This window comes from Macrobrachium nipponense, chromosome 19 (genome assembly GCF_015104395.2).
Source record: "Macrobrachium nipponense isolate FS-2020 chromosome 19, ASM1510439v2, whole genome shotgun sequence".
Taxonomy (NCBI): domain Eukaryota; kingdom Metazoa; phylum Arthropoda; class Malacostraca; order Decapoda; family Palaemonidae; genus Macrobrachium; species Macrobrachium nipponense.
Window position 1 is genome coordinate 23,004,985 of NC_061088.1, and position 27,625 is coordinate 23,032,609.

Here is a 27,625-nt window from a genome sequence, read left to right on the forward strand (position 1 = left end):
CTGTTCTTAGACGCCTTGCTCACAGGTTGGGGCGCTCATTTAGGCGGCCTCATCACTTCAGGCAAATGGAATTTGGAGGACAAACAGCAACATATCAACGTCTTGGAGTTAAAGGCAGCCTTCCTGGGTCTGAAGGAGTTTTGGGAGAGGGTAGAAGGTCATTCTGTCGTTCTCATGTCGGACAACACCATGGTGGTAGCCTATGTGAACAAGCAGGGAGGCCTGGTTTCTCGTCAACTTCACGCCTTGACCGTTGAGGTTCACCAGTGGGCCGCCAGCAATTCGGTAGAGCTCTCAGCCAGGTATATCCCAGGCAAATAGAATGTGGTCACAGACAAACTCAGTCGTCGGGATCAGATCCTAGGCACAGAGTGGTCTCTTAATCAAGTGGTAGCAGACAAGCTCTTCCAGGTTTGGGATAGACCCATGCTGGACCTCTTTGCGACTCGCTTCAACAGGAAGCTGGAGATATTATGATCAGAGGTTCCAGATCCTTTAGTGTTAGCAGAGGACGCATTCCAACATCCCTGGGACAACCTGGAGGTGTATGCCTTCCCTCTGTTTTGTTTGATCCGTCAAGTTCTGAACAGGCTAATGAGTTCACAGGGTCTCAGGATGACTTTGGTAGCCCCTCTGTGGCCTCAGGCGGAATGGCTCCCAGATCTGCTGTCGTTGTCAGAGGTTCCGAGGGGAATTCCCCCTTGGTGACATCTTCTGTGTCAGCCACATGCGGAAAGGTTCCACCAGTCAGTAGAATCCCTGTCTCTTCACGGTTGGAGGCTATCAAGTATCTCCTCTGAGCGAGAGGCTTTTCTCAGAAAACAGCAGGGCATATGTCCAGCAGCCTCAGAAAGTTGACCTCCGCGGTTTACTAAGGCAAATGGGCGATCTACTGTGATTGGTGTCATAAACGGGGGTTTTCTCCACTTGCAACCTCTATTCAGAGACGAAAAACGTTTGTCCATTTCTGCCATTAGAGGCTACAGGGTGGCCCTGAGTTTGGTGTTACGCCTTCGAGGTATCAACATCTCTTCCTGGGAACTTTCCTTGCTAGTTGAGAGGTTTGAGCAGTTGAGTTCTCCTAGAGAGTTCAAGCCTCCGACATGGGATGTTTCCTTGGTTCTCAAGAGCTTCACTAAGAGTCCATATGAGCCCTTGTGTCGCTCATCTGACAGGAACTTGACACTCAAGACAGTTTTCCTTCTGGCCTTGGCATCTTCCAAGAGGATAGGAAAGCTCCACGGCCTAAGCTATGATGTGAAGCACACCAAGGGTTGGGGGTCAATGTCCTTCGAATTTGTCCCGGAATTCATGGCCAAGGCCCAAAATCCCTCTGTGCACAATGACAGGTTCACTTTGTTTTCCATTCCATCACTGAATGACTTTGTGGGTGGTGATGCTCAAGAGCTTTTGTTGTGACCTGTCCGGGCCCTGCATTGCTATCTTAAAAGGACTCGGCATCTTACACCAGGCTGCCGCAGACTTTTTGTAGCAAAGGCCGTATGAAGAAAGAGGTGTCTAAGAATACTATCTCTTTTTGGATACGAGAAGCCATCAGACAGGCATACTTGACTCTTGATGATTCCATGTCTGTGCAGGCTAGAGCACATGACGTTAGGGGTATTGGTCCCCCCCCTGGCTTTCAAAAAGAACTTGGCTGTACATAGTGCTGAGTGCTGGTACTTGGTTACACACGTCCACGTTCACCTCTTTCTATCTTAAGGATGTTTTTCCATTAGTAGTCTTCAGTAATCAAAAACAAAATTGTATTTTGTAACATTCACGATACATATGTATGTCTGTCTGATGCTTGTCTCAACTTCCCATGAAAAGCAGCAAATCATTTCACCCTTCCAATTTCTATATGGCATAAATAATCTGTGTGATTACAAGGTTTCTGACAGAAAACTTCCTTTTACAAGTTTCTAAAGACATTTTCAATTGACAAGCAAGAGAAAGTTCATAAATTTTAGACTAGCTATGACAATTTTGGATATACACCAAATAAAGCCCTGAGAATGGAGAAGTTGACTGATACATTCAGAAAGAACACTTTTTCATATTTAACCCTTAAACACCAAGCCGCTATTTACCAAAGTGTCTCTCGTATGCCGGCGGCGTTCGGGAGTTAGCGCCAAAGCGGGAAAAAAAGTTGTTTCCAAAAAAATCACAGCACGCTTAGTTTTAAAGATTAAGAGTTCATTTTTGGCTCCTTTTTTGTCATTGCCTGAAGTTCAGTATGCAACCATCAGAAATGAAAAAAAATATCATTAACATATATAAATATTGGAATATATGACAGCGCAAAAAAAAATGTTATTGTTATAATACAATAAAGTTTGTTCATACTTACCTGGCAGATATATATATAGCTGTATTCTCTGACGTCCGACAGAATTTCAAAACTCGCGGCACACCCAGTGGGCGGCCAGGTGGTAGTACCCATTCCCGCCACTGGGATGCCACTGTCTCCTGAGGGGAGGAGGGTGGGCACTTAATTATATATATCTGCCAGGTAAGTATGAACAAACTTTATTGTATTATAACAATAACATTTTGTTCATGAAACTTACCTGTCAGATATATATATAGCTGAATCCCCCCTTTGGAGGGTGGGAAGAGACAGAATAGGATTTTAGGAAACAAATCTATGTAGATGATAGACATCTTGGTTCCTTACCTGTTAGCATAGCTGACTTCGTGATTACTGTCACCCAAGCCTGCCTTTGCTTGCGAGGTAGGGACCTGTAATGCTGGTGCGCTCTGGATGATCTGTCAACAGGGGCGTGACCACAATTTGACCAGACCTTATGACCATACACATGAGGGCAATGAAGCAAAAAACCACCACCTGACCAACTAAGCAAAACCAACCTTTAAGTTAAACTAATGATTGGAAGATCTCTGAGGATCTACCCAACAACCAAAAAACGCAAATAAAAACTAAACCTAGCCATTATCTAGGGGATAGGAAAAGAGCTACTTCCAGCCCCCAAAACTGTGTCTGCAGAAATGTATGGCCCTAAAGAACAGCAGTTCTCGTACGTCGTTCTCACATCTCTTAAATAATGTGAGGCGAATGTGAGGTGAATACTGAGTCGCTCCTCCAAAAGGTGGCATCAAGAATGTCCTTGATTGCAATATTCTTTTGGAAGGCTAGCGAGGTTGCAACAGCTCTAACCTCATGAGCGTTTACTCGCAGGAGGCTCAAATCAGTCTTCTTGCAAGATGAATGAGCCTCTTTAATAATGTCCCTTAGGAAAAATGCCAGTGCATTCTTCGATAAGGGTAAATCTGGTCTCTTCACTGAGTACCATAAATTACCCGAAGGACCTCTTACTTCCTTCGTTTTTTGCAAATAAAATTTTAGAGCCCTAACAGGACACAGGACTCTCTCTGGTTCTCGACCAACTAAGTCCATCATTCCCTTGATCTCAAAGCTCTTGGGCCAAGGGTTGGATGGGTTCTCGTTCTTGGCCAAGAACGTGGGACTCAAAGAGCAGACAGCGTTATCTCCTTTGAAGCCCACATGTTCACTGATGGCCTGAATTTCGCTAACTCTCTTCGCCGTCGCCAGAGCAGTTAGGAAAAGAGCCTTTCTCGTCAAGTTTTTAAGAGACGCTGCGTGTAGAGGTTCGAATGGACTTGACATTAGATGTCTTAAAACAACATCTAAGTTCCAGGAAGGAGGTCTAGCCTGAACTATCTTCGTGGTTTCAAACGATCTTAAGAGATCATGAAGATCCCTGTTGTCAGCAAGATTCAGGCCTCTGTGTCGAAATACTGCTGACAACATGCTTCTACATCCCTTAATAGTTGGGACTGCTAACTTCTGAACATTCCTTAGGTACAGAAGGAAGTCGGCTATCTGGCTCGCAGAGGTCGTGGAAGAGGAAATTCCCTCCTTTCTACACCAACCTCTGAAGGAAGCCCACTTCGACTGGTATACTGCACGTGATGACACCCTCCTTGCGTTGGCGATCGCTTTTGATACTGACTTAGAAAAACCTCTCGCTCTGGCCAACTTTTCGATAGTCTGAACGCAGTCAGACACAGAGCGGAGAGTTTTTGTGATACCTCTCGAAGTGGGGCTATTTGAGTAGATCTTTCCTCCAGGGCAGTGTCCTTGGGAAGTCTACAAGGAATGACATGACCTCCGTGAACCATTCTCTCGCAGGCCAAAGTGGGGCGATTAAAGTCAACTTCGTCCCCTCTGAAGCCGCAAACTTCCTGATGACCTCCCCCATGATCTTGAACAGGGGGAAGGCATACAGGTCCAAGCCTGTCCAGTCCCAGAGAAGGGCGTCTATAGCTACTGCTCCTGGGTCTAGAACAGGGGAGCAATAAAGAGAGAGCCTCTTCGTCCTCGACGTTGCAAATAGGTCCACTAGAGGACGTCCCCATAATTTCCACAGATCCCGACAAACCTCCTGATGCAGAGTCCATTCTGTCGGCAGGAGCTGATCCTGTCAACTGAGAAGGTCTGCCCGGACATTCTGGACCCCTGAGATGAACCTCGTAAGGATCGTTACTTGCCTCGCTCGCGCCCACAACAGGATCTCTTTTGCTAGGCAAAAAAGGGGTCGGGAGTGTGTACCTCCTTGTTTTCTTAAATAGGCCAGGGCTGTCGTGTTGTCCGAGTTGACCTGGACTACATGGTACGCAACCTTCTCTTCGAAGAACTGGAGCGCTAGGAAAATCGCTGCTAGTTCTTTCAAATTTATGTGCCAGGACACCTGTTCCCCCCTCCAGGTGCCTGACACTTCTTCCCCTCCTAGTGTTGCTCCCCAGCCCGAAGTGGACGCGTCGGAAAACAACACTAGGTCGGGGCTCTGAAGCTTAAGGACAAACCCTCTAAAAACTTGTTTGGATCGAGCCACCATCTTAAATGGCTCTTTACTGACTTGGAGATCTTCAAGGTCGCTTCCAGATCCTGCTTGACCTTCCATTCCTCTGCTAGGAAAAATTGGAGAGGTCTGAGGTGCAGTCTCCCCAGGGAAACAAACTTTTCCAGTGAGGAAATGGTCCCCAGCAGACTCATCCATTCCCTCACCGAGCAAGTTTCCTTCCCCAGGAAGGCTGAAACTTTCTCTAAGCCTTGCTGCCGACGTTCCTGGGACGGAAACGCTCCAAAAGCCACTGAATCCATCTGAATTCCCAGATACACGATGGACTGTGTTGGGGTCAGATGTGACTTTCCGAGGTTAACCAGAAGTCCCAGGGACTTCGCCAAGGCTAACGTTAACTGAAGGTCCTTCAGACACCTCTCTTCTGAAGACGCTCTGACGAGCCAGTCGTCGAGATAAAGAGAGATCCTTATTCCTGAAGAATGTAACAATCTCGCTACATTCTTCATCAGAATAGTGAACACCATTGGGGCAGTGCTTAATCCAAAATAAAGCGCTCTGAATTGCCATACTTTGCCTTTTAACACAAATCGCAGGTACTTTCTTGAGAGAGGGTGGATAGGAACGTGAAAGTATGCGTCCTGCAGGTCTAAGGACACCATCCAGTCGCCCGGTCTCAAGGCTCCTAGAACAGACTGAGGCGTTTCCATCTTGAATTTTTTCTTTTCTATGAAAAGGTTCAGCCTGCTCACGTCCAGGACTGGACGCCATCCCGTCGACTGCTTTGGCACCAGGAAAAGTCTGTTGTAAAATCCTGGTGACCCCAGGTCTAAGACCTGTTCCACCGCTCTTTTTTTCGACCATTTGGTCTAGAAGGTCGAATAAGATCAATTGTTTCTCCTGCTGGTACGAAGGAGAAAGATCCTTGGGAGTTGTGCACAGAGGAGGAGGTACCATAAAGGGGATCTTGTACCCCTGTTCTAAGATCTGGCTCCAACTGGTGTCTGAAGGACAAAATGTTCACTTCTTTCCTCTCGGCTTGAAAGAAGCTCTGCCTCTGGAAAGGACTCTCCCCCGAGGAGCGGATCTCGAGGGAGGCGCTCCATGAAAGGGCTTCAGCTTCCTAGGAACTTGTCCGGAAGAAGACGTCAAAGGGACTGCGGGACGTCTGGTGGACTGGGCTAGGAGGTCCTGCGTAGCCTTCTCTTGCAGGCTGATTGCAAGGTCCTTAATCAAGGTCTGGGGGAAAAGATGGTTCGAAAGAGGGGCAAACAGCAACTCTGCCCTCTGAGAAAGAGACACCGACTTTGCCGTAAAATTACAGAAAAGAGCTCTCTTCTTTAACAGGCCCGTACCGAAGTGCGACGCCAACTCCTCCGAACCATCTCTGACGGCCTTGTCCATGCATGTTAGTAAACTGGACAGCTCCCCCAGACTGATAGAGTCCGGACTCCTAGATCGAACATCAAGGACTCCTAAGCACCAGTCCAAAAAGTTAAAGACTTCCAGAGTCCTCAGAAGTCCTTTTAGATGATGATCCATCTCTGTTGGGGTCCAAGAGATCTTCGCTGAAGAAAGTAGAGACCACCTCTGAGCATCCACAAGACTGGCAAAATCGCCTTGTGCCAATGAAGGGATTCTCATACCCACCTCCTCTTTGGTCTTATACCAAACTCCCCCTTTTCCACTGAGTCTCGAGGGAGGCAGGGCAAAAGTAGACTTGCCCTGCTCCTTCCTGCGCTCCATCCAGTCCTGCAACTTCTTGAACGCCCTCTTAGTGGAAAGGGAAGTCTTCATTTCCAAAAACTCAGGAGCCTTACTGGACTTTGATGAGGAAAATTGAGAAGGAGGAGATCAAGGAGCAGAAGGTTACAACTTGTCTCCAAACGACGAGCGCAAAAGACGAACCAAAACCTTGTAGTCCGAGACTGACGCCGAAGACGGCTGATCTTCTTCCACAGAATCCGAAGGACTACTCAATTCTCCCTCCTCCCTGAGAGCAACTGGCGAATGCACTAAAGGAGGGGGCATAAGACTTACAGGTCTAATCTTCAAAAGAGACCTCTGACGTTTAGATGAAGAAGCCTCCTCATCCAAACGGACCTATTGTCGAGCTTTGTGGCGCTGACGAGCGTCCTGAAAGCGTCGAGCGTCCTGAGAAGCGTCTTGAGATGCAATAAGACGCCGAGCTTCCCACAAAGCGTCCTGGCGAGCTTCCACAGAAGCGTCCTTGCGCACTTCCAAAGGAGCGTCCTTCCGAGCGCTTACAAAAGCTGCTCTACGAGCGTCAACAGAAGCGTTCTGCCGAGCGTCCTTCCAAAGCGTCCTGCGAGCGTCCTAAAGCGTCCTGCCGAGCGTCCTCAAAAGCGTTCCTGCCGAGCGTCCTGAGCAGAGCGTCTTGAGGAGAAACCAACATCCCGCTTAAGCGACTTGTTACTCGCACTCTGTGAGCGATGGGGCACCGATCTAACAGCAGGCGGCGACGAAACAGGCGAAAGAGACGAACGAGGAGCGGGAGAAGGAGACTGTTTTGATCTCTTGACAGGCAGTCTAGTATCTTTTCTACGTTTAGGCTCCACTTCTTTCTTCGCCATCAAAGAAGCCAACTGGCCTTGAAGGGACACGAGAATATTCCTCGTAGGAGAGGATTCCTGAACAGGTGAAGGGCTGCGCCTGCGAGACGCCGAGGGGCGAGGGGACGCCTTCTTCCTTCTCACAGGAACAGCTACCTGTCTCTCCTTAGAGCGACTGGGCCGCTCCACAACGTCATCCTCTGATGATGTCCTATACTTCTTCTGCGGTGGAAAGGTGTCATACGACTCAGGAGACGACCGCAAAGAAAGAGGAGAGAAAGGACGTGAAGCGTCCTCCTCTCTAAACGTCCTTTTCAAAGGACGCAAGTCCTTCCGAGAACTCCACCCCTTGCGCGGGGAGGGCGCCTCGGAGGACGAAAAACAGTCCTTAAGGATACGCGCCTGAGCACGCTCCTTGGCAGCCTGGGAAGTTGCAACAGGACCTGCCGAAGGGACGCCAAATCGGTGGGGAGCCCCCGTAACCCTCTTGCAGCTTTCGACATGCCCACTCCCTGAGTCCTGGGAGTCCGACAGCGGTCTAGGCCTAGAGGCATTATGGGGCCGATCTGACGCCCCCTCCATAACACTAGGGGCACAATCACTAACTTTCACTGCGCCTGTTTCCAAGGCAAGCACTTTGGATTCTAGAGAACGTAAAGAATCCAAAATCAAAGAGAGGGCATTACCTTCTCCAGACACAATTTCAGGGCCCGAAGGCAACATCACAGGGTTAGAGACAAAATCTACAGGAGTTATTGAAGGTGGAATATTACTGCCCTTACCTTTACTGGTTGAACCACTCCTAGAGGAAGACCTCCTGATCCTATCACGATCCAATTTACGTAAATAGGTATTATAAACCTTCCATCCATCATCGGTCAAACTTTCGCACTCCTTACATCGATCATCTATTAAACAAACATGCCCCCTACACCTCGTACATACAGAGTGGGGATCTACCGAGGATTTCGGTAGCCTCACCTTACAATCACTCATAACACACACCCTGAAACTCACAGAACTTGATCCAGACATCTTGTTCAATCAAAAGCCAATCCAAAATAAAAAAACAGTCCACTATCGCGCGTGCCTAGCCACCAATCCAGAATCAAAACCAAATGACAATCCAAATACTTAAGTGACTACAAAGTTCCAAAATCCAAAGGCGGAGGTACTGCAAACAGTTGTTTACAGCACTGGCGACAGAAAAAAATATGAATAGAAAATGGGAATGGTTCCTGATATCCGCCTCCCAGCGGCGGGAATGGGTACTACCACCTGGCCGCCCACTGCGTGTGCCGCGAGTTTTGAAATTCTGTCGGACGTCAGAGAATACAGCTATATATATAACTGACAGGTAAGTTTCATGAACAAAATTTCATATACAGTGGACCCCCCGTATTCGCGTTCTCCAGATTTGCGGACTCACACATTCGCGGATTTCTCTGGGGAACGTTTCCCTGCATTATTCGCGGAAAATTCGCGCATTCGCGGTATTTTTCTATGATAAATATCCACAAATTCCGGTTTTTTTTTTTTGATGAATTTAATCATAAAATGCACTTTTTGTGATAAAACTATTAAAAAAACCAAGTATGAAAATTTTTAGTGGGTTTTTCTTGAGTTTTAACTAACAAAATAGGCTGTTTTTAGCATTTTCATAGGGGTTCCAAACATTCGCGGGTTCTAACGATTCACGGGGGGTCTGGTACGCATCCCCCGCGAATACGGGGGGACCACTGTATAATTGTATACAAATCGCGCTGTGAGCATAACAGTTAAAGCTAATTAGTTAATTTTTTGTTGTTGTATTGTACACTAAATTGCAATTATTTTGGTATATAACAAATTGTAAAACGATCAAAGCAACACAGAGAAAAATATTATCACAAAATGATGCATGAATTCATAACACGCAGACGTAAAATTTTGTTTTCAAAAATTCACCATAAATCGAAATATTGTGCTAGAGACTTCCCGTTTGTTGCAAAATGAAGGTAATTGATTGAATATTACTAGACTGTAAGTGTTTTAGCCTACAATTGCAGTTTTTGACCATTCGGTCGAGTTAAGGTTGACTGAAGGTCGAATTTTTTCTATTTATCGTGATTTATATGAAAATATTTCAAAACTAATAAAAGCTACAACCATGAGTTATTTTTGGTTGTATTCTACATGAAATTGCGCACATTTTCATATATAAAAGTTTATGTAACAGCTAATATAAAAGGGTGCAAACATTACGACAAACTGACGAAAGAATTTCTGAGATTTTCGGCAGTTACCGGGCGCGCGGACATAAGGAAAAAGTGTTTTTCAAAAATTCACCATAAATCGAAATATTGTGCTAGAGTTTTTCAATTTGTTGCAAAATAAAGGAAATTGATTGAATATTACTACAATGTAAGAGTTTTAGCTTACAATTGCGTTTTTCAACTATTTCAGGCGAGTCAAAGTTGACCGAAGGTTGAAATTTTGGCACTTATCGTGATTTATATGAAAATATTTCAAAACTGATAAAAGCTACAACCATGGGTTGCTTTTTGTTGTATTCTACATGAAATTGTGCACATTTTCATATATAAAACTTTATGTAAAGGCTAATATAAAACAGTGACAACATTACGACAAACTGACAAAAGAATTTCTGAGATTTTCGGCAGTTACCGTGCGGACGCAAGGAAAAAGTTTTTTTCCAAAAATTCACCATAAATCAAAATATTGTGGTAGAGACTTCCAATTTGTTGCAAAATGAAGGTAAATGATTGAGTATTACTAGAATGTAATGTAAGAGTTTTAGCTTACAATTGTGTTTTTCGACCATTTCGGTCGAGTCAAAGTTGACTGAAGGTTGAAATTTTGGCAATTATCACGATTTATATGAAAATATTTCAAAACTGATAAAAGCTACAACCTTGGTTTGCTTTTCGTTGTATTCTACATCAAATTGCGCACATTTTCATATATAAAACTCTATGTAACGGCTAATATAAAACGGTGCAAAAATTACGACAGTGACGAAAGAATTTCTGAGATGTGTCGCTGATGCTTTTTAGTGCGAGAAGAAAGAAATTCGCGCATGCGCCTGGGTAACGCTTGTAAACAAAACAACAGCTTGACCTGTGAACTCCCAGCATCCCTCAAGGAACATGATTTAAAATTTTTCGCAAACTAGGCCTATAATTATTTTTCCGTGAATATTTAAACATATTTTTTGTCGTCGACGTACAGTACGTTAATTAAGCACCAGACAGACAATTTTAGTCGACGTATAATATGTCCAGTCGGCGTTTAAGGGTTAAGTGCTTTTGTTTCAGGGGTAGTGCACAATACACTGCTGATGGATAAACCATACTTGTTTAAATAAATATAAACCGAAAAAAGTGTTTCATGTCCATTTAGTTCACACAATCTGAAGACTAGAAACACAATACTAAATATGAGAGCTCTAAACCCAGTTTTCATAGTGATACACAGTAAGCAGTGGTTACACCACTAATAATACATGACAAGTAAATTTCAACCTTTGGTTATTATGCATATTAACCCTCTTACGCCGAAGCCCTAAAAATCAAAACCTCTCCCGTATGCCGGCGCCGGTTTGGAGCGAGCGCGGAAGCGGAAAAAATAATTTTTTCAAAAAATCACAGCGCGCTTAGTTTTGAAGATTAAGAGTTCTTTTTTGGCTCATTTTTTTTCATTGCCTGAAGTTTAGTATGCAATCATCAGAAAATGAAAAATAATATCATTATCATATGTAAATAATGCAATATATGGTAGCAAAAAAAAAAAAAAAAAATCATAGATAATTGTATTCAAATCACGCTGTACAAAAAACGGTCAAAGCTAACGAGTTACTTTTTTTTTCGTTGTATTGTACACTAAATTTTAATCATTTTGATATATAATACATAGTAAAACAATAAAAGCAACACCGGAAAAATATTATCACAAAATGATGTACGAATTCGTAACGCGCGGACGTAAAAAAATGTTATTTTCAAAAATTCACCGTAATTTTAAATATTGTTCTAGAGACTTCCAATTTGTTTCAAAATTAAGACAAATGATTGAATATTACGATACTGTAAGAGTTTTAGATTAGAATTGCAGATTTTGACCATTTCGGACGAGTTAAATTTGACCGAATGTCAAATTTTTTATATATATTTTTTTATATGCACATATTTCAGAGATGGAAAAAGCTACAACCTTGAATTATTTTTTATTGTATTTTTCATGAATTTGCACACATTTTGATATATGAAACTCTATAAAAAGGCTAATATGAAAAGGAGCAAATATTAGGATAATGCGATGTACGTATTTCGGAGACTTGCGGCCGCGAATCGGCGCGCGGAGTGAAGGTAAATATATTTTTCAAAAATTCACCATAAATCACAGTATTGTTTTAGAGACTTCAAATTTGTTTCAAAATGAAGAAAAATGACGGAATATTACTAGGCCATAAGAGTTTTAGCTTACAATTGCGTTTTTCAACTATTTCGGTAGAGTCAAATTTGACCGAACGTGGTTTTTTTTCTATTTATCATGATTTATATGCAAATATTTCGAAAAAAGAGAAAAGCAACAACCTTCAGTCATATTTAGTTGTATTCTACATGAAATTGCACACATTTTCATATATAAAACTTTATGTAACCGCTAATTTTAAATGGTGCAAACATTTCGACAATCGCACAAAAAAATTCTGATTTTTTCGGAAGAGTTACCGGGCGAACGTAAGGAAAATGTTTTTTTTTTTTCCATAAATTCACCATAAATCGAAATATTGTGCTAGAGACTTCCAAGTCATTGCAAAATGAAGGTAAATGATTGAATATTACTAGAATATAAGAGTTTTAGCTTATAATTGCGTTTTTCGACCATTTCGGTAGAGTCAAAGTTGACCGAAAGTTGAAATTTTTGCACTTAACGTTATTTATATTAAAATATTTCGAAACTGATAAAAGCTACAACCATGGGTTGTTTTTTGTTGTATTTTGCATGAAATTGCGCACATTTCCATATATAAAACTTTATGTAACGGCAAATTTAAAAGGGTGCAAACATTAGGACAATCGCACGAAAAAATTTATCGGAAGTTATCGTACGAACGTAAGGAAAAAGTTTTTTCATACATTCACCATAAATCGAAATACTGTGCTAGAGATGTCCAATTTGTTGCAAAATGAAGGCAAATGATTGAATATTACTGTAATATAAGAATTTTAGCTTACAATTGCGTTTCTCGACCATTTCGGTAGAGTCAAATTTGACCGAAGGTTGAAATTTTTGCACTTATCGTTATTTATATGGAAATATTTCAAAACTGATAAAAGCTACAATCATGAGCATTTTTTTTGTTGTAATTTAGATGAAATTGCGCACATTTTCATATATAATACTTCATGTAAAGGATAATTTAAAATGGTGCAAAAATTATGTCAAAGTGACGAAATAATTTCCGAGATGTGTCACTGATACTTTTTAGTGCGATAAGAAAGAAATTCGCGATTGCGCGCCTGCGTAGCGATTGTAAACAAAACAACGCCTTGATCCGTGAACTCCCAGCATCCCCCAAGGCGCGTGATTCAAAAGTTTTCGGCTGGTAGGCCTATAAGTATTTTTCCGCGAATTTTTAAAAAAACTTTTTTGAGCCGACGTATGATACGTCCAATCGGCATACGGGGGACATTTTGACTCGACGTTTAATACGTCCAATCGGCGTAAGAGGGTTAAGGATAATGGAAACAATTATAACTTCATAAAATGTGAATAATTTTTTCTTCATAACACATAATACCAGCAAAAACCTCAATAAAAAACCTGATTTCCTGAGATATATTAATAAAAGATGGAAGTCATTAAAAAATAATTAAAGCAACACAGGAACAAAATCAAGAGAAATACTACCAAAAATAATTTAAAAGCATAAAATACAAATCAACAATACAGACACCATTAAAAGATACTGAAAACTTAGTGAGAAGTCAACACTTACTTAGGACTTTAAGTTCAGCTGACGAGTAAGAAGATCCCAACTGGTTGGTAGCTTTACACTGGTACATTGCTTCATCTTCTTCAGTAACAGATTTGATTTTCAAAATACTATCCTAGAGAGGAACATATTTTTGAGCATTGGGCACATTTATCAATTCTCTATTTCAGGGTTTTGTTAATTACAATTTTTATTTTTGTGGCTCAACATTATGCTGACCAAGAGATATGCAGAATATTTAGTACACTGGATCACTGACTAATCTTTCTAAACTCTAATATGACTGGCCATATATATTTACTCCTGAATTATTTTGGCAAAGAGATAAAAGAATATGGGGTTAAAATGAGGCAACAGAGAAATTTGTGCACCACGCATGTGCCTCACTATGGGAAGAGATAAGCAGCTTGACAATGTTTAAAATTACTTTACTTACCACAATTTCATATCGTGCCTGTTCCTCTGCACTAAGGCTTTCCATTGTTAGTGGTTCAGAATTTCTTAACCACTCATAATCCACATCTGGTATTCCAAAGGCCTCACATTCCCATATGAGATCAGCATCTTTGGCAATAAACTGGTCCATAAGACGGATAGTGAAGCTAGGCTTTGCTAGATAAAGAAAAAAATATCAGTTGACATTTCTGAATGTTAAAGTCATATCTGAAGATCTATTCACAAAAATATTTTTCCAAAGGTATCATCATAAACACTGACTTGTCATATACTATCAAACTAAATATCACTATGATACAGTGTTGCCAGATGCTGATATGCCACGCACCTTGATTATGTCATAATTCAAAAGTCATTAGCGAAAACGTCTGCAAGGCACAAAGGTTGTTTTAGGCTTAATTAACCTTGCCTCAATATTGATCAGAGTTTACAAACGAAGATTCGTCTTTAGCAAAGAAGCTAATGGGCTCCGTGCGACGTCAAATAATCATGCGATTCTGGCAACACTGCTATGATATACAGCAACAAACTACATGTTACTTTGTTGAATATCTACTGTTTTGCATTTCCTGTTACTTATATTTCATGAAACAAGGGAGATAGTCTACCTAAAGCAGTGATAATTTTCATCTTCCTAAAATAATCATAAACTATAAACATGAAAAATCTATATAACTCACCTTGGATGCTGAGAGAAATGGTATTTTCAATGGAAATCCTGTTGTTTTGAGCACGGCATACATAATCTCCCATGTCAGAGGGTTCTACTTTAGGTAAAATCAAGACCCTATTGTAGCTTGCAAAATAAGCACCTCTGGGAAGCTGGCCATTCTTACGAGTCCAGTTGTACGATGGAACAGGGCTGGTATAAAATGAGTTTTAGAACTTTTATCTTAGTGTTGGCAAAAATTGACGATAATTCTACAAATATAATCTAAATATTTTAATATGACTGGATATTTTGCTTCGTAAATACTTTTGCTTCTTAAATACCATAGAATTCTCTAAGCACAATATACAATAAAGTTTTTCCTGACTACATGGGTAGTGAACATAAGTTCAGTGTTCCCCATTATCTAACTTACATGTGGTTCGATTTACACATATCAAATCCATTTAAAAACAAAAACTAACACAAAAATGACAATTTGTCCAAAATTGCATTTTTCCCAACTATACAAACCTGAGGTCCTTTTACAATACGAAGGTTACTAGCGGCAGCTGGATAGGTCGTAAGCTTTCGAACAAGGGGTTCGGTAGTTAACTGCTTGTCCGACAGGCACGCGCGCGCGCGACTGGGAGGTAAACAATCACTTTTACTTTTGGCCCAAGCAAAAACTGCAGAGTGAGGGGTGGCATGAGGTGGGACTATGTGTAAAAGGACCTCAGGTTTGTATAGTTAGGAAAAATGCAATTTTGGACAAATTGTCATTTGTTCCAACACGGCATACAAACCTTCGGTCCTTTTACAATAGGAAGACTCACTTCTTGGTGGGAGGAATCTGAGTCTTTTGTGAACAGACTGGTGTTCGCCCAACCTTGGAATGCCTCCCTGGTCGTAAGAGCGAGGGAGGGATCCAAGCCTCTGTCCGATTGATCGGGGTGTGCACCGCAGGATCAATGGTCAGACCTCTGGACCAAGTACTAAGAGAGAGGCAAGCGTATCTCTTCGTACCAGCAAGCAAGAACAAGTTCCCATTTGCAAGAGGCAACATAAAGTTATGGTTTGTCTCTTGTTGGCATCCACTTCCCCCCCCCTTGTAGGAGGAAGTGGTGGATATTCGCTCCCATCCCTAGTGAAAGGATAGGATGGGGCTCTGTCGAGTAGCTCACCTGCATCTCGTCCTTATCCAGCAAGGTGATGACCGTATCTCTCTATCCACAGGTAGAGGGGGAGAAAAAGATAGGAAGAGAAGCCAGTCACTCTCTCATTCACTTATCTATTCTTACAGTCACACCAGGACTCGATGCTGTTCAGCCTGCTAGGGTCTGGGTTAGCTACACAACGTGTTGAGCAGCCACCACGGGTCCCAAGGAAAACGATCCAAGGACCTGTGGGCAATATCCAAAAGGTAGAAGGAGGTGCCAGTGGTCTGGTTGTACCAGACCCCTGCCTTCAGTACCTGCGCCACGGAGAAGTTCTTGTGTAACTCGAGGGAGTGTACTTCTAGGTCATCTTGGTGCTGACGAAGAGTCTTCAACACTCAGCCTGGGATGTCGAGTTTCACAGGACAAAGCAGCATCTCCTTCGCATCGAAGGCGGTGAAGTCCATTAGGGAGGGGACTGTGAAGGACTCTAACCGATCGTCAGGAACCGAAGGGTTCTGAGTCTTCGCTACGAAGTTCGGTACGAAATCGAGCGTCACAAATCCCCATCCCCTGGATGCTTGACTTCGCAGGAAAAGTCATGCAATTACCTCAGAGGAAAAGAAGGGAATGGTCGCATGACCTATCCCTCTTCTCGACTTCGGTGATGTCCTGTACCCATACTGGTCTATCCGTCTGCAGCGAAGTGTCTCACATTCTCCTATCCCCATGCAGTGAAGTTCTTCTTCTCGGTAGTGGATAGGACACCGACACTCAATGGTGGGTGTCGATGGTATGGGTACTGTGACAAGCCGTTAGGACGAAGAAAAGACTGTTATGGAACAACCGAACTAAGTCCACAGCGAAGTTCGTAACTGACTTGAGCGCTCTGACAGCTGCCGACTGACTGCGTTCGGTAGGAGGCAAGTTGTCCAAGCACCCGAGCAAGTCACGTGACCTTCGCTTTTAAAAGGGTTATGCCAAGAGACTAAACAAATAATTTGTTCGTCACCGATGCCAGACGGCGAGGTGATGATTCTCTTAAGGCATGTGCCCAACAGGCGAAAGTCAATTGCCTTCTAGAGACCGAGGTCCCTGATGGCAAGATATCTCATAGTATAGTTGACTCTCAGCTAAGGAGAAACAACACTGTGTCGTTGAAGACGAAGGTGTACAGCCTACGTCTTCACAGCTGAATCGAGAGAAGGATTCTCAAGATTCTGAACCTGTGCTACAAAGACTGAGAACGCTAACCGCTATTCATTGCTGTCCGGTGAGGATCGTAGTTGCAAAGAAAGCGGAGCGCTTTTCAGTAATGAAGACACAGGGAAATACTGCCTGAAGAACTGCTTCTCATGGGCTGAACATTTGGAAGTAGAGCTGTCAGGTTGGAGAGTAGGCGATGTCTTCTGACACATCTGTTAATTCGGGGCGAACAATGCACAATTGCACACCTGCGAATACGAGATATTTTGAAGACAAACTCAGATGTCTGCAAAAATCATTCGCATTATCGCGGTGCGATGCAGCGGGAGACTAGTACAGACTTCTGTTACCGTGCGGTAAACACAGAAAGATGAAAGAGTCCAAAGAGATATCTCTGTTGAAAATTCTCGCAATGTCGAAGGCGATGAAATCGAGCGTCACAGCAGTAGATGGTCCTTCATTATTGCGAGAATCCCCGTTAATCAGAGACCTAAGTCCATGATTGTTGGGTAGAGATACGGTTCGGTAGTCAATCAAACCAGGGGAGAGAGACGTAACCGACCGTGCATCTCCGAGACCTAGCTGATACTGAGCTGCTATCAGGCAGTTCAATACGCAGTAGCTCTCGGTGACTCGTCATCCTGAGTTGCCAGGTAATCCCTTCCACGAAGGAATGCGTTCGGCTAGAACCATCGAGCATAAAGAATACGCTAGAGCAATTATATTTAAACGAAACGGATTTCGGTAAATACAAAAGCCGACTTGGTGTTGTGTCATGACAATACCAAGTATCTAAAATCGAAACTGATAACTGCTGGGAGGTTGCAGGCAACCCCGAGTTGCAGTTCAATTAAGATACAATTCGTCTCGGTCACAAACCGTAGAGTTAACTACGGTATGCGCCTACCCCCCGGACAATTCAACTGTTAAAAGAATCATGTCGCGAGGGTAATATACGTAGTATATTTGTAGGTTCTGTACAACGACCTCCATCCTAAATTCTTTCCCCTCGAGGAATGAGAATAAGGATTGGAGATCGACCGCCTTCGTTCTCTAGTCAAGAGAGTGAAGGAGAAGTCTTTCCCAAAGGAAAGCTTCAATGGTGAACAGAATACCGAAGACGATAGTTCAAGCCAAACTGGAAGTTCCCGTCCGTTCTTCTCTATTCCAGGTTAATCGCCTACTGTGAGATACTCTTCTTTCAGCAGCAGTCTTCCAAATGCTAGAAATTACAGGAATTCGAGCATAAGCGAGGTTCCCGATTATCGTGTAACAATTATCGGGGATTCTTGCTCACTTTGGACCGTGGTCTCGCCTAAGTGTTTGGAGATCGTAAAAAACTCGAACACTCTGAGTGCGCTAGAAATTCCGTAGAATTCTAAGCACTCTGCGAAACCCCCACCAAATTCGTCAAACGATATCGGCTGGTGGTCCTCTCGATTCCCGTAGAAATCGAGAAAGGGGCAGGATCCCTCCTCAACGACCGGGGCTTACGTCAGGTAGGACCCGAAAGGTCCCCCCGGTAGCGCAGTCCCTAACGTGGGATCTTACAGAGAAATCTCTGTAGGATCCCTCCCCTTTCCCTCGTAGCCGTAAGGAGAGAGGGAATGGGGGAGGAATTGGATACTGGCTCGCCTTCCAGCGGAACTAGCAATTGGAGAAGAAAAGGAGCAGCCATCGCCTTACGGCGATGGCCTCTCAGAGCCTGGGAAAACGTATCGTCAGGAGAAAACGTTTTCCCGAGGAGGGTTACGAACTCATACTGTAGGTAAGGGTCTGCCGCCACTGTGAATGTCGTCTGGGTGGGGCTGATCGACACCTGACAGGAGAGAGCCGATACCGTCCTCCGACTCATTCCAGTCCTCGTCGAGGTCGAAACCTCTCAGGAGGACCGAAGGGGTATTCAAATACGGTGTCCGAAGACACGTAGAAACACCTCTGTCTCAGTAGAGGAGGTGGAAGTAGCTTGTTCGACCGGCCAGAACTGAGAGAGCCTTCTTGTCCGGAGACGAGAGACTACTTGGTTCAACACAGTCGGCAAGCTCCGATCGCGGCAGACCCACCGTCGATTTGGGTTCCCTCTTGGGCCCCAAAACGACTCGAGCCGAGACGTGGCTCTGCTGGTGGGAGCGGCGATCCTTCCCCGAGGTCGTTGTGCTGACGAATCAGCGCCATAACCTCGGCAAAGTTCCTCTGGATCTCGGAAGTCACAGCATCTTGCAGAGTAGGACCGTTAAGCCCTTCGAACAAGAGCATATTCCGAGAACCTTCCTCCTAAGAAGGGGGAACAGCGACAGCCCTCTCGGTCTCCTCCAGCCACTTGCGCATACAGTCCTAGGGCCGGTCCCAAGAACCGGTGCCTGGCACGTAGGGCGTCGTGGTGGATCATGAGGGGCGCACCCCTCACGATCACTCCTCAATACCTCGCTCCTCCCGGTGTAAACCGAGGAGGTTGAAGGTACGGGAGAGGCAGACCTGACGCTCCCTCCTCGCTCGCTGGCAGAACCAGCAGGCTTGGAGGGCTGCAGGCGATCGTCATCCCGCGGTGGCGATCGAGCTGCAGGCCTGGTCGAACCGTCTCGCTGTGGAGAACGGCTGACTGAGCACAGCGGCCCCGCCCCGATCTCGAGTGTCAGAAGAGCTGGTGCTGGTTGCCGTACCCGATCGCTCTCTGTGAGAGCGACGGTCAGGCGACCTGCAGGCTCCACTGTCACGGTGAGACCGGTGCTTGTCCTCACGGCACGTCACGTCGCTGTTCCAGCCGTGGCTGGCACCGGCGAATGGGGGGACCTCTTCCCAGCCTCAGCACGTGGCCGGTCGTGGACCGTCACGTCAGCCCGGGTAGCCAGCTGGTCGCCGCGAGAGCGAGAGCTGGTCTGGTGAGGAGGGACGTCGTCACCTGGAGTCGATATCGTTGTCGTGGTCACCACTCCATGGGTGACCGCAGCAGGCCCAGACATAGAACCGCAGCCCCTGGACACTAGGCACGCCCTGCAAATCGAAGGACGCCCATACCTCACCAAGGTCCACCCTCGTGGCAGTAGCACCTGCGGAAATAACAGTACAGGCGGTCCCCGGGTTACGACGGTTCCGGCTTACGACGTTCCGAGGTTACGACGCTTTTTCTTAAATATTCAATGGAAAAATCCGTCCTGGGTTACGACGTTTGTTCCGAGGTTACGACGCTGACGCTTCCGACGCTCCAAGTTAACGACGCTTTTAAAAAACGCATACTATGATAAAAATCCTTTATAGTTTAGCACAGTATATTAATAAAAATAAGTTTCTGTTAGATTAAAACAAAATTTTGAGGTTATGATGATTTTCGACACTTTTTATGTCGTATTTTTTTCAATGTTTTTTAGTGACGCCTCATATGCGGAACTATTTCCGAGCGAATGAATACATACTGAGTCTTTGCGGTCGCAAAGTTTACATATAACAGTCCAAAAGCGCAAATAATGAAAAAATCATTGCTTGTTTCCGGTAATAATAACAAAACGAAGTTTCTGGTTAGATTACAACGCAAATTCCAAGTATCCAAAGAGAGACATTATCCAGTAATTTGATCAGAGAGAGAGAGAGAGAGAGAGAGAGAGAGAGAGAGAGAGAGAGAGAGAGAGAGAGAGAGAGAGAGAGAGAGAGAGAGAGGCGTTCCTTCCGACGCTCCGAGTTAAGGACAGAAGAAGTTGTTCGTTTCATTAAACGCCTCTGACTCATGCCAGTAAATGTTTTGTTGATACTAATAATAATCCTCATCTTTAAAGATACGTTACTTTAATTAGTCTATATGATACGTAAATAGTAATCAATTGTTCTTGTAGCCCTCAAGATTTGGCAAATCGAAGTATCCAAAGAGAGACATTATCCAGTAACTGGAACCTTGACATACGAATTTAATTTGTTCCGTTACCATCGTCGTATATCAAAACAGTTGTATCTCAAAGCATTTTTTCCCATTAAAAATAATGTAATGTGTATTAATCCGTTCTAGCGCTATGAAACCACACCTAAACACAGCTAAATTACATATAATATACACAATTTATACACAAATAAACGAGTAATAACACACACAATGATAAAATAACATAGCAATGTGATAAATGATAATAAATGTTAATAAAATCAATTAAAAAAAAGAAAGGAATTTTACTTACCACAACGAAAGATGACGTGAGGCCAGCATGGGGGGGAGGAGGTAAAGGGAAGGGTTGGCAGGGAACGATTTGTTCTCTTTTTATTTACGTATGTCGCTAATAACTACGTAATAAACACAAATGGAAATAACATTGCTAAACTAATTTTTATTTATTTTTTTAATCAGTTCGTAGTTTAGAAATAATGGTGATGCCTTTGGAAGGTTTTTATAGCTTCCTTCTACTTGATGATTGTGGATATTGTAGAAGGATTTCGACCATACTCGTTTGCCAAATCGACGATACGAACGCCACGTTCATGCTTTGCTATAATTTCATGTTTGCTTCCATCGAAATCATTTTCTTGGGTTTTTTCTTATCACCTGCTTTGTCTTTAGCTTTGAGACGCATGGTTAATAATAAAATAGACAAAATAACACGAAAAATAGGCGCAAATATAACGAACTAAACAACGACGTGTTAACATGCAGCACCAACAAACACACAGACTCAACGCCATTTATCGGTCGCCTATACAACTAACACTCATCGCAAGGTCGTATCTCAAAATATTTCGTTGTATATCAAAGCTTATATTTTCGCAAATTTTCTGTTGTATCTCAAAACATTCGTATATCGGGCAATCGTATGTCAAGGTTCCAGTGTAATTTGATCAGAGAGAGAGAGAGAGATGCCTTGGCGGCAACAATGGTCTCGGGGATTGACGTAACGTTTATTTTTCTGAACAGATAGGACAGAGAAGTGTTCGTTCATTAAACGGCCTCTGACTCATGGCAGGAACTGTTTTGTTGATACTAATATAAGCCTATTTAAAGATACGTTTATTTTAATTAGTCTATATGATACGTAAATAGTAATCAGCTGTTCTTGTAGCCCTCAAGATTTGGCAAAATCACTCCAGGTTGTACATAAAACTTCAAGAATGTAGTCACAGAGTATTACAATAGTTTTTACCTTCAAGAACCAGCATTCTTTTATGAAAAATTACAACTCCCCAGGTTGTACATAAAAATACAGGAAACAAAATGTAGTGTAACCAAGGGATTACAGTAAGGGTTTTTATAACTTTTTATTAGTTTAAGACATATTTCCAGCGTCGTTCCGGCTTACGACGATTTCGGCTTACGACGATTTTCGGCTTACAACGCGTCTCAAGAACGGAACCCCCGTCGTAACCCGGGGACTGCCTGTAGTAGTGATTAGTGGGGGGGGGAGAGAGAGAGAGAGAGAGAGAGAGAGAGAGAGAGAGAGAGAGAGAGAGAGAGGGGGGGGGAGAGAAGTCCCCTCGTGCGGGGGGGGGGGTGGGGGGGGGGGGGGGGTGTGTGAGCCCCACATCGAACGAGCGGAAGACCCCGAATACAATTGTACATTGGGCACCAAGCGCCCTCCCCCGCACTCGACGGATCGGGTGAGGAGAAGAACCCAGATAACCTCCCCCCCCCGAAGGGGAAGGGCCATCTGTGGGAGCTGAGCAATCGTGACCTCTGGCACCGAATGCAAGGGCATTAGGATCAATTCCCTGACTGAGTGGAACTTGAACCAAAATAAATATTGATGCAATCAATAATAAAAGGAATAAAATGAAAAAGAATCTTGCATTACGATTCAACTTCACCAATGAATAAAAGGCTCGGATCGAGCGCATTTGCGCCCTCGGTACCGAGCGCAAGGGTAAAAGGATCCATTCCGATTATGAACGGAACCTTGATCCATAATGAATTGATGCAATCAAATATAATATGAAAATGAAAAAGAATACTGCGCCTTGCGATTTCACTTCATACAAAATAAAAAGGGAAGGATCAATTCCCGGGTGGGTAGAGCGGAAAACATTGATCCAAGTAAAATAATTGCAATCCTAAATAAAATATGAAAATAAAAAAAGAATACTGCACTTGCGATTTCACTTCATTCAAATAAAAAGGGGTAAAGATTCAATTTCCGGGGAAGGTAAGAGCGGAAACTGATCAAAAATGGAGTATTGCTACAATCAAAATAAATATATGAAAATGAAAAGAATACTGTACTTGCGATTCCACTTCCATACAGAATAAGTTTTCGTGCCAAGCGCATCGAAAAAGCGAATGCGCTCGGCAACGAGCATACAGGTCAAAAAAATATAAATGAAAACAAGGGTAATTACTTACGATTTTCATCTACACATTTCCAACCAAAATATAAGCTCGGAGCGAGCGCTCTCCCGCCCTCGGCACCGAGCATACACAAAAAAAATACGGCGGATCATTCTGGGAAAAACAATGAATTCCCGCACTTACGCCCTTCAGTCCCGGCACTCGGGTAATCGAAGGGCGTGGAGAAACCAAGATCCTTTAATTCACAATTGAATTCAATGGAAATAAAGTGAAATGATTGTACTTACAATTCAGTTTCACTAGATAAATAGAAACAGAAAAACACAACCATGCGAAAGCAACGACGATGAAGCGGGCAGAGAGCGATGATACACACGTCTACACGCCAGCAGGCCGAAAGCAAAAGTGATTGTTTACCTCCCAGTCGCGCGCGCGCGCCTGTCGGACAAGCAGTTAACTACCGAACCCCTTGTTCGAAAGCTTACGACCTATCCAGCTGCCGCTAGTCACCTTCCTATTGTAAAAGGACTGAAGGTTTGTATGCCGTGTCGGAACAATTTAAATATTCTTCAACTTTATTTCAGATTTGGCTTATGCCTGGTTGGCCAGGTAGTATTATGAATAACTCCCAGGTCAAAATGATCTCTAAGTCACCTAATCTGTAAACTATAACTTTTGATTAATGCGGGCCAAAGCTTAATAGTGAGGATGTCAAATTTGCCAAGCCAAAGAAAATCACAAAAGTCCTTAATTTATGAGAAAAGATAAATGCTCCCAACTCAGTAAATATAGAAAAGTAAAATCACAGTGGTTGTTCCAATGTACAAGACATTAAAAACATTAAATTTTTGGCTTGGCATGAACAGAAAGTATACTTCAATAGACTATAACATGTTGTGTCAGAAAGCACTGAACTTATATGGATCTGCTAGAATGGAAAATTCATGAGGAAAGGATGGTTGCAAAGGTGAAGAAATGTGTATGAACTTACAAACTGTTTTCAGAAGACAAGACCCTGCTCCATGGGTTTAAAACTAGATCTTTATGCAAGATCAAAGCCAAATTATGGATTGCAAGGACTGGATTTGAAAGGTATTCTAGTATGAAAGGTAAGAGTTATATATTGAAAATTTTGAAAGTGAATGGTGTTTTGAAAAACTTTTTTAACCTGCTGTCCAAGGATGTTGTTGCCAATGAAGACAATGCTTGAGGTAAAACAACAGCTCATCACACACTTGTGTCAGCAAACTAAAAATAACTTACAATCAGCATTTGCTGATTAAGAGGAACCTGCCACATTTCCAGCAGAATTGAAGTTCAAAATTTTAAATTCTGATTAAGCTGGATTACTAAGAAAGAAATGCTCAATCAAAATTACAATGAAAAACTGAAAAGTAAGCAAAATGGTTTAAGGCATGGAATGATAGAATAATACTGTTACTACTTGGTAACACTATGGGTCATTTCATCAAGCCAGGTGTCATTTACAGACAATACTATGGGTCCCTTGATCAAGCCAGGTGTCATTTAGTTAGCTAAGTATCCCTATACTTTCAAGTAAAAATCAAATCATCATGAATGGATTATCTTTCTATAATGGGTGTTATGTCTGTCCATCCATCTAGTAAATAATATTTTTGATTTTCGGTATACGTACATACTAAATATGACTTACTAATGAATACTGTGAGGGTAAGACATCAGTGGCACCAAAGGGGGTCGGGGTTGGGCAGGGTGTAAGAGAGAGAGAGTGAGAGGGAGAGGAAGTGAGAGAGGGAGAGCTTAGGGGGTGTTAGGGAGAAGAAAGAGGGTAAGAAACAGAGAAGGTTGCCATTCAGAGTTACCTGGGCAGCGCTGGGTTGATCAGCTCTTTCCAATGAAGCAAATCAAATTTTCCATACTTGAATGAGTTACAACTTTATAAGAAAGCTCAACAATGCAAATAAATAACAATTCAATATAGTACTGTATTGTGTAACAAGATAAGCTGTGAAACCTACACTGATGAAGGTTGGTCTTTGTTTAAAGTTGTCACACCTGTTCAGGTTCCAATATGTTAATGTTTAGTGCCATAAATCTAAAATTCATGTAAACGTGCAAATTTACAAATTTTTCAAACTATCTTAAATGCTTATTATACAATCATGCATCCTTTTTAGTGAATTTGTAAGGGTTTGCACTATAAGCAAAGAACTGTGCAGCTCTGCACAAATGACTAAGATATATATAGTTTTCATCAAAATGTAATCTGCTTTTGCCATAGACAACTCTAAGATAAGCTATAACATATATACAGCGACCCACAGTTAACCCTTAAACGCCGACTGGACGTATTTTACGTCGACATTTTTTGTCTCTCGGGTGCCGACTGGACGTATTTTACGTCGACATACAAAAGTTTTTTTAAAAATTCGCGGAAAAATACTTTTAGGCCTACCAGCCAAAAACTCTTGAATCACGCGCCTTGGGGGATGCTGGGAGTTCACGGATCAAGGTGTTGTTTTGTTTACAATCGTTACGCAGGCGCGCAAGCGCAAATTTCTTTCTTGCCGCACTAAAAAGTATCTGTGACACATCTCGGAAATTATTTCGTCACTTTGACATAATTTTTGTACCATTTTAAATTAGCCGTTACATGGAGTATTATATATGAAAATGTGCGCATTTTTATGTAGAATACAACAAAAAAATGCTCATGATTGTAGCTTTTATCAGTTTTGAGATATTTTCATATAAATAATGATAAGTGCCAAAATTTCAACCTTCGGTCAACTTTGACTCTACCAAAATGGTCGAAAAATGCAATTGTAAGCTAAAACTCTTATATTTTAGTAATATTCAACCATTTACCTTCATTTTGCAACTAATTGGAAGTCTCTAGCACAATATTTCGATTTATGGTGAATTTATGAAAAACTTCTTCCTTACGTCCGCGCAGTTAAGCTCTTCCAAAAAAACTCATAACATGCGATTGTGGTAATGTTTGCACCATTTTAAAATTAGCGTTACATAAAGTTTTATATATGGAAATGTGCGCAATTTCATGCACAATACAACTAAAAACAACCCTTTGGTTGTAGCTTTTATCAATTTTGAAATAGTTTTCATATATAAATGAGAAGTGACAAATTTTCACCTTCGGTCAACTTTGACTCTACCGAAATGGTCGAAAAACACAATGGTAAGCTAAAACGCTTATATTCTAGTAATATTCAATCATTTACCTTCATTTTGCAACAAATTGGAAGTCTCTAGAACTATATTTCAATTTATGGTGAATTTATGAAAAAAATAACATTTTCTTTACGTATGCGCTGTAACTCTTCCGAAAAAATCATACGTGCGATTGCAGTAATGTTTGCACCATTTTAAATTAGCCGTTACATAAAGTTTTATATATGAAAATGTGCACAATTTCATGTAGAATACAACAATAAATAATTGAAGGTTGTAGCTTTAGTCATTTTTGAAATATTTGCATATAAATCACGATAAATAGAAAAAAACCACGTTCGGTCAACTTTGACTCTATCGAAATGGTCAAAAACGCAATTTTAAGGCTGAAAAACTCTTTACAGTCTAGTAATATTCCAGTCATTTCTTCATCTGAAACAAATTCGAAGTCTCTAGCACAATATTTAGATTTATGGTGAATTTATGAAAAAAACTTTCCTTCCCTCCGTGCGCGGATTCTCCGCCACAAATCTCCGAAATGCGTACGTCCCATTCTCGGAATATTTGCTCCGTTTCATATTAGGCATTTCATAGAGTTTTATATATGAAAATGTGCGCAATTTTATGTAGAATAAAACGAAAAATATTTAAAGGTTGTAGCTTTTCTAATTTCTGAAATAATTGCATATAAAAAAAAATATATAAAAACATTCGACATTCGGTCAACTTTAACTCGTCGGATATGGTCGAAAACTGCAATTGTAAGCTAATACTCTTACAGTATAGTAATATTCAATCATTTGTCTTCATTTTGAAAGAAATTGGAAGTCTCTAGGACAATATTTAGATTTATGGTGAATTTTTGACAAAAATATTTGTTTACGTCTGCGCGTTACGAATTCATGCATTATTTTGTGATAATATTTTCTCTGTGTTGCTTTTATCGTTTTACAATGTGTTATATACCAAAATGATCACAATTTAGTGTAAATTACAACAAAAAAAATAGTAACTTGTTATCTTTAACCGTTTTGCGCACAGCGCGATTTGAATACAATTATATATGAAATTTCGTTTTTGCGCTATCATATATCGTATTATTTATATATGATAATGATAATTTTTTTCATTTTTGATGGTTGCATACTAAATTTTAGCCCATGACAAAAAAAGGAGGCAAAAATGAACTCTTAATCTTGAAAACTAAGCTCGCTGTGATTTTTTGAAAAAAAATATTTTTTCCGCTTCCGCGCTCACTCTGAAACACCTCCGGCACACGGGAGACAATTTTTATTTTACCACTTCGGCG

The 27,625-nt window shown here is 42.2% G+C and overlaps 1 protein-coding gene across 2 annotated transcripts in view; it reads right to left on the reverse strand.

Moving 5' to 3' along the window:
• Positions 1-27,625, reverse strand: part of LOC135215035 (contactin-like) — a 145,626-nt gene that overhangs the window by 62,172 nt on the left and 55,829 nt on the right. For both annotated transcript variants that reach the window (XM_064249551.1, XM_064249552.1), the window contains exons 9-11: positions 14,558-14,739; positions 13,858-14,033; positions 13,425-13,536 (exon numbers count right to left, since the gene is read on the reverse strand). In XM_064249551.1, the coding sequence (XP_064105621.1) occupies positions 13,425-13,536; positions 13,858-14,033; positions 14,558-14,739 (470 nt within the window). The remainder of the gene's footprint in view (positions 1-13,424; positions 13,537-13,857; positions 14,034-14,557; positions 14,740-27,625) is intronic.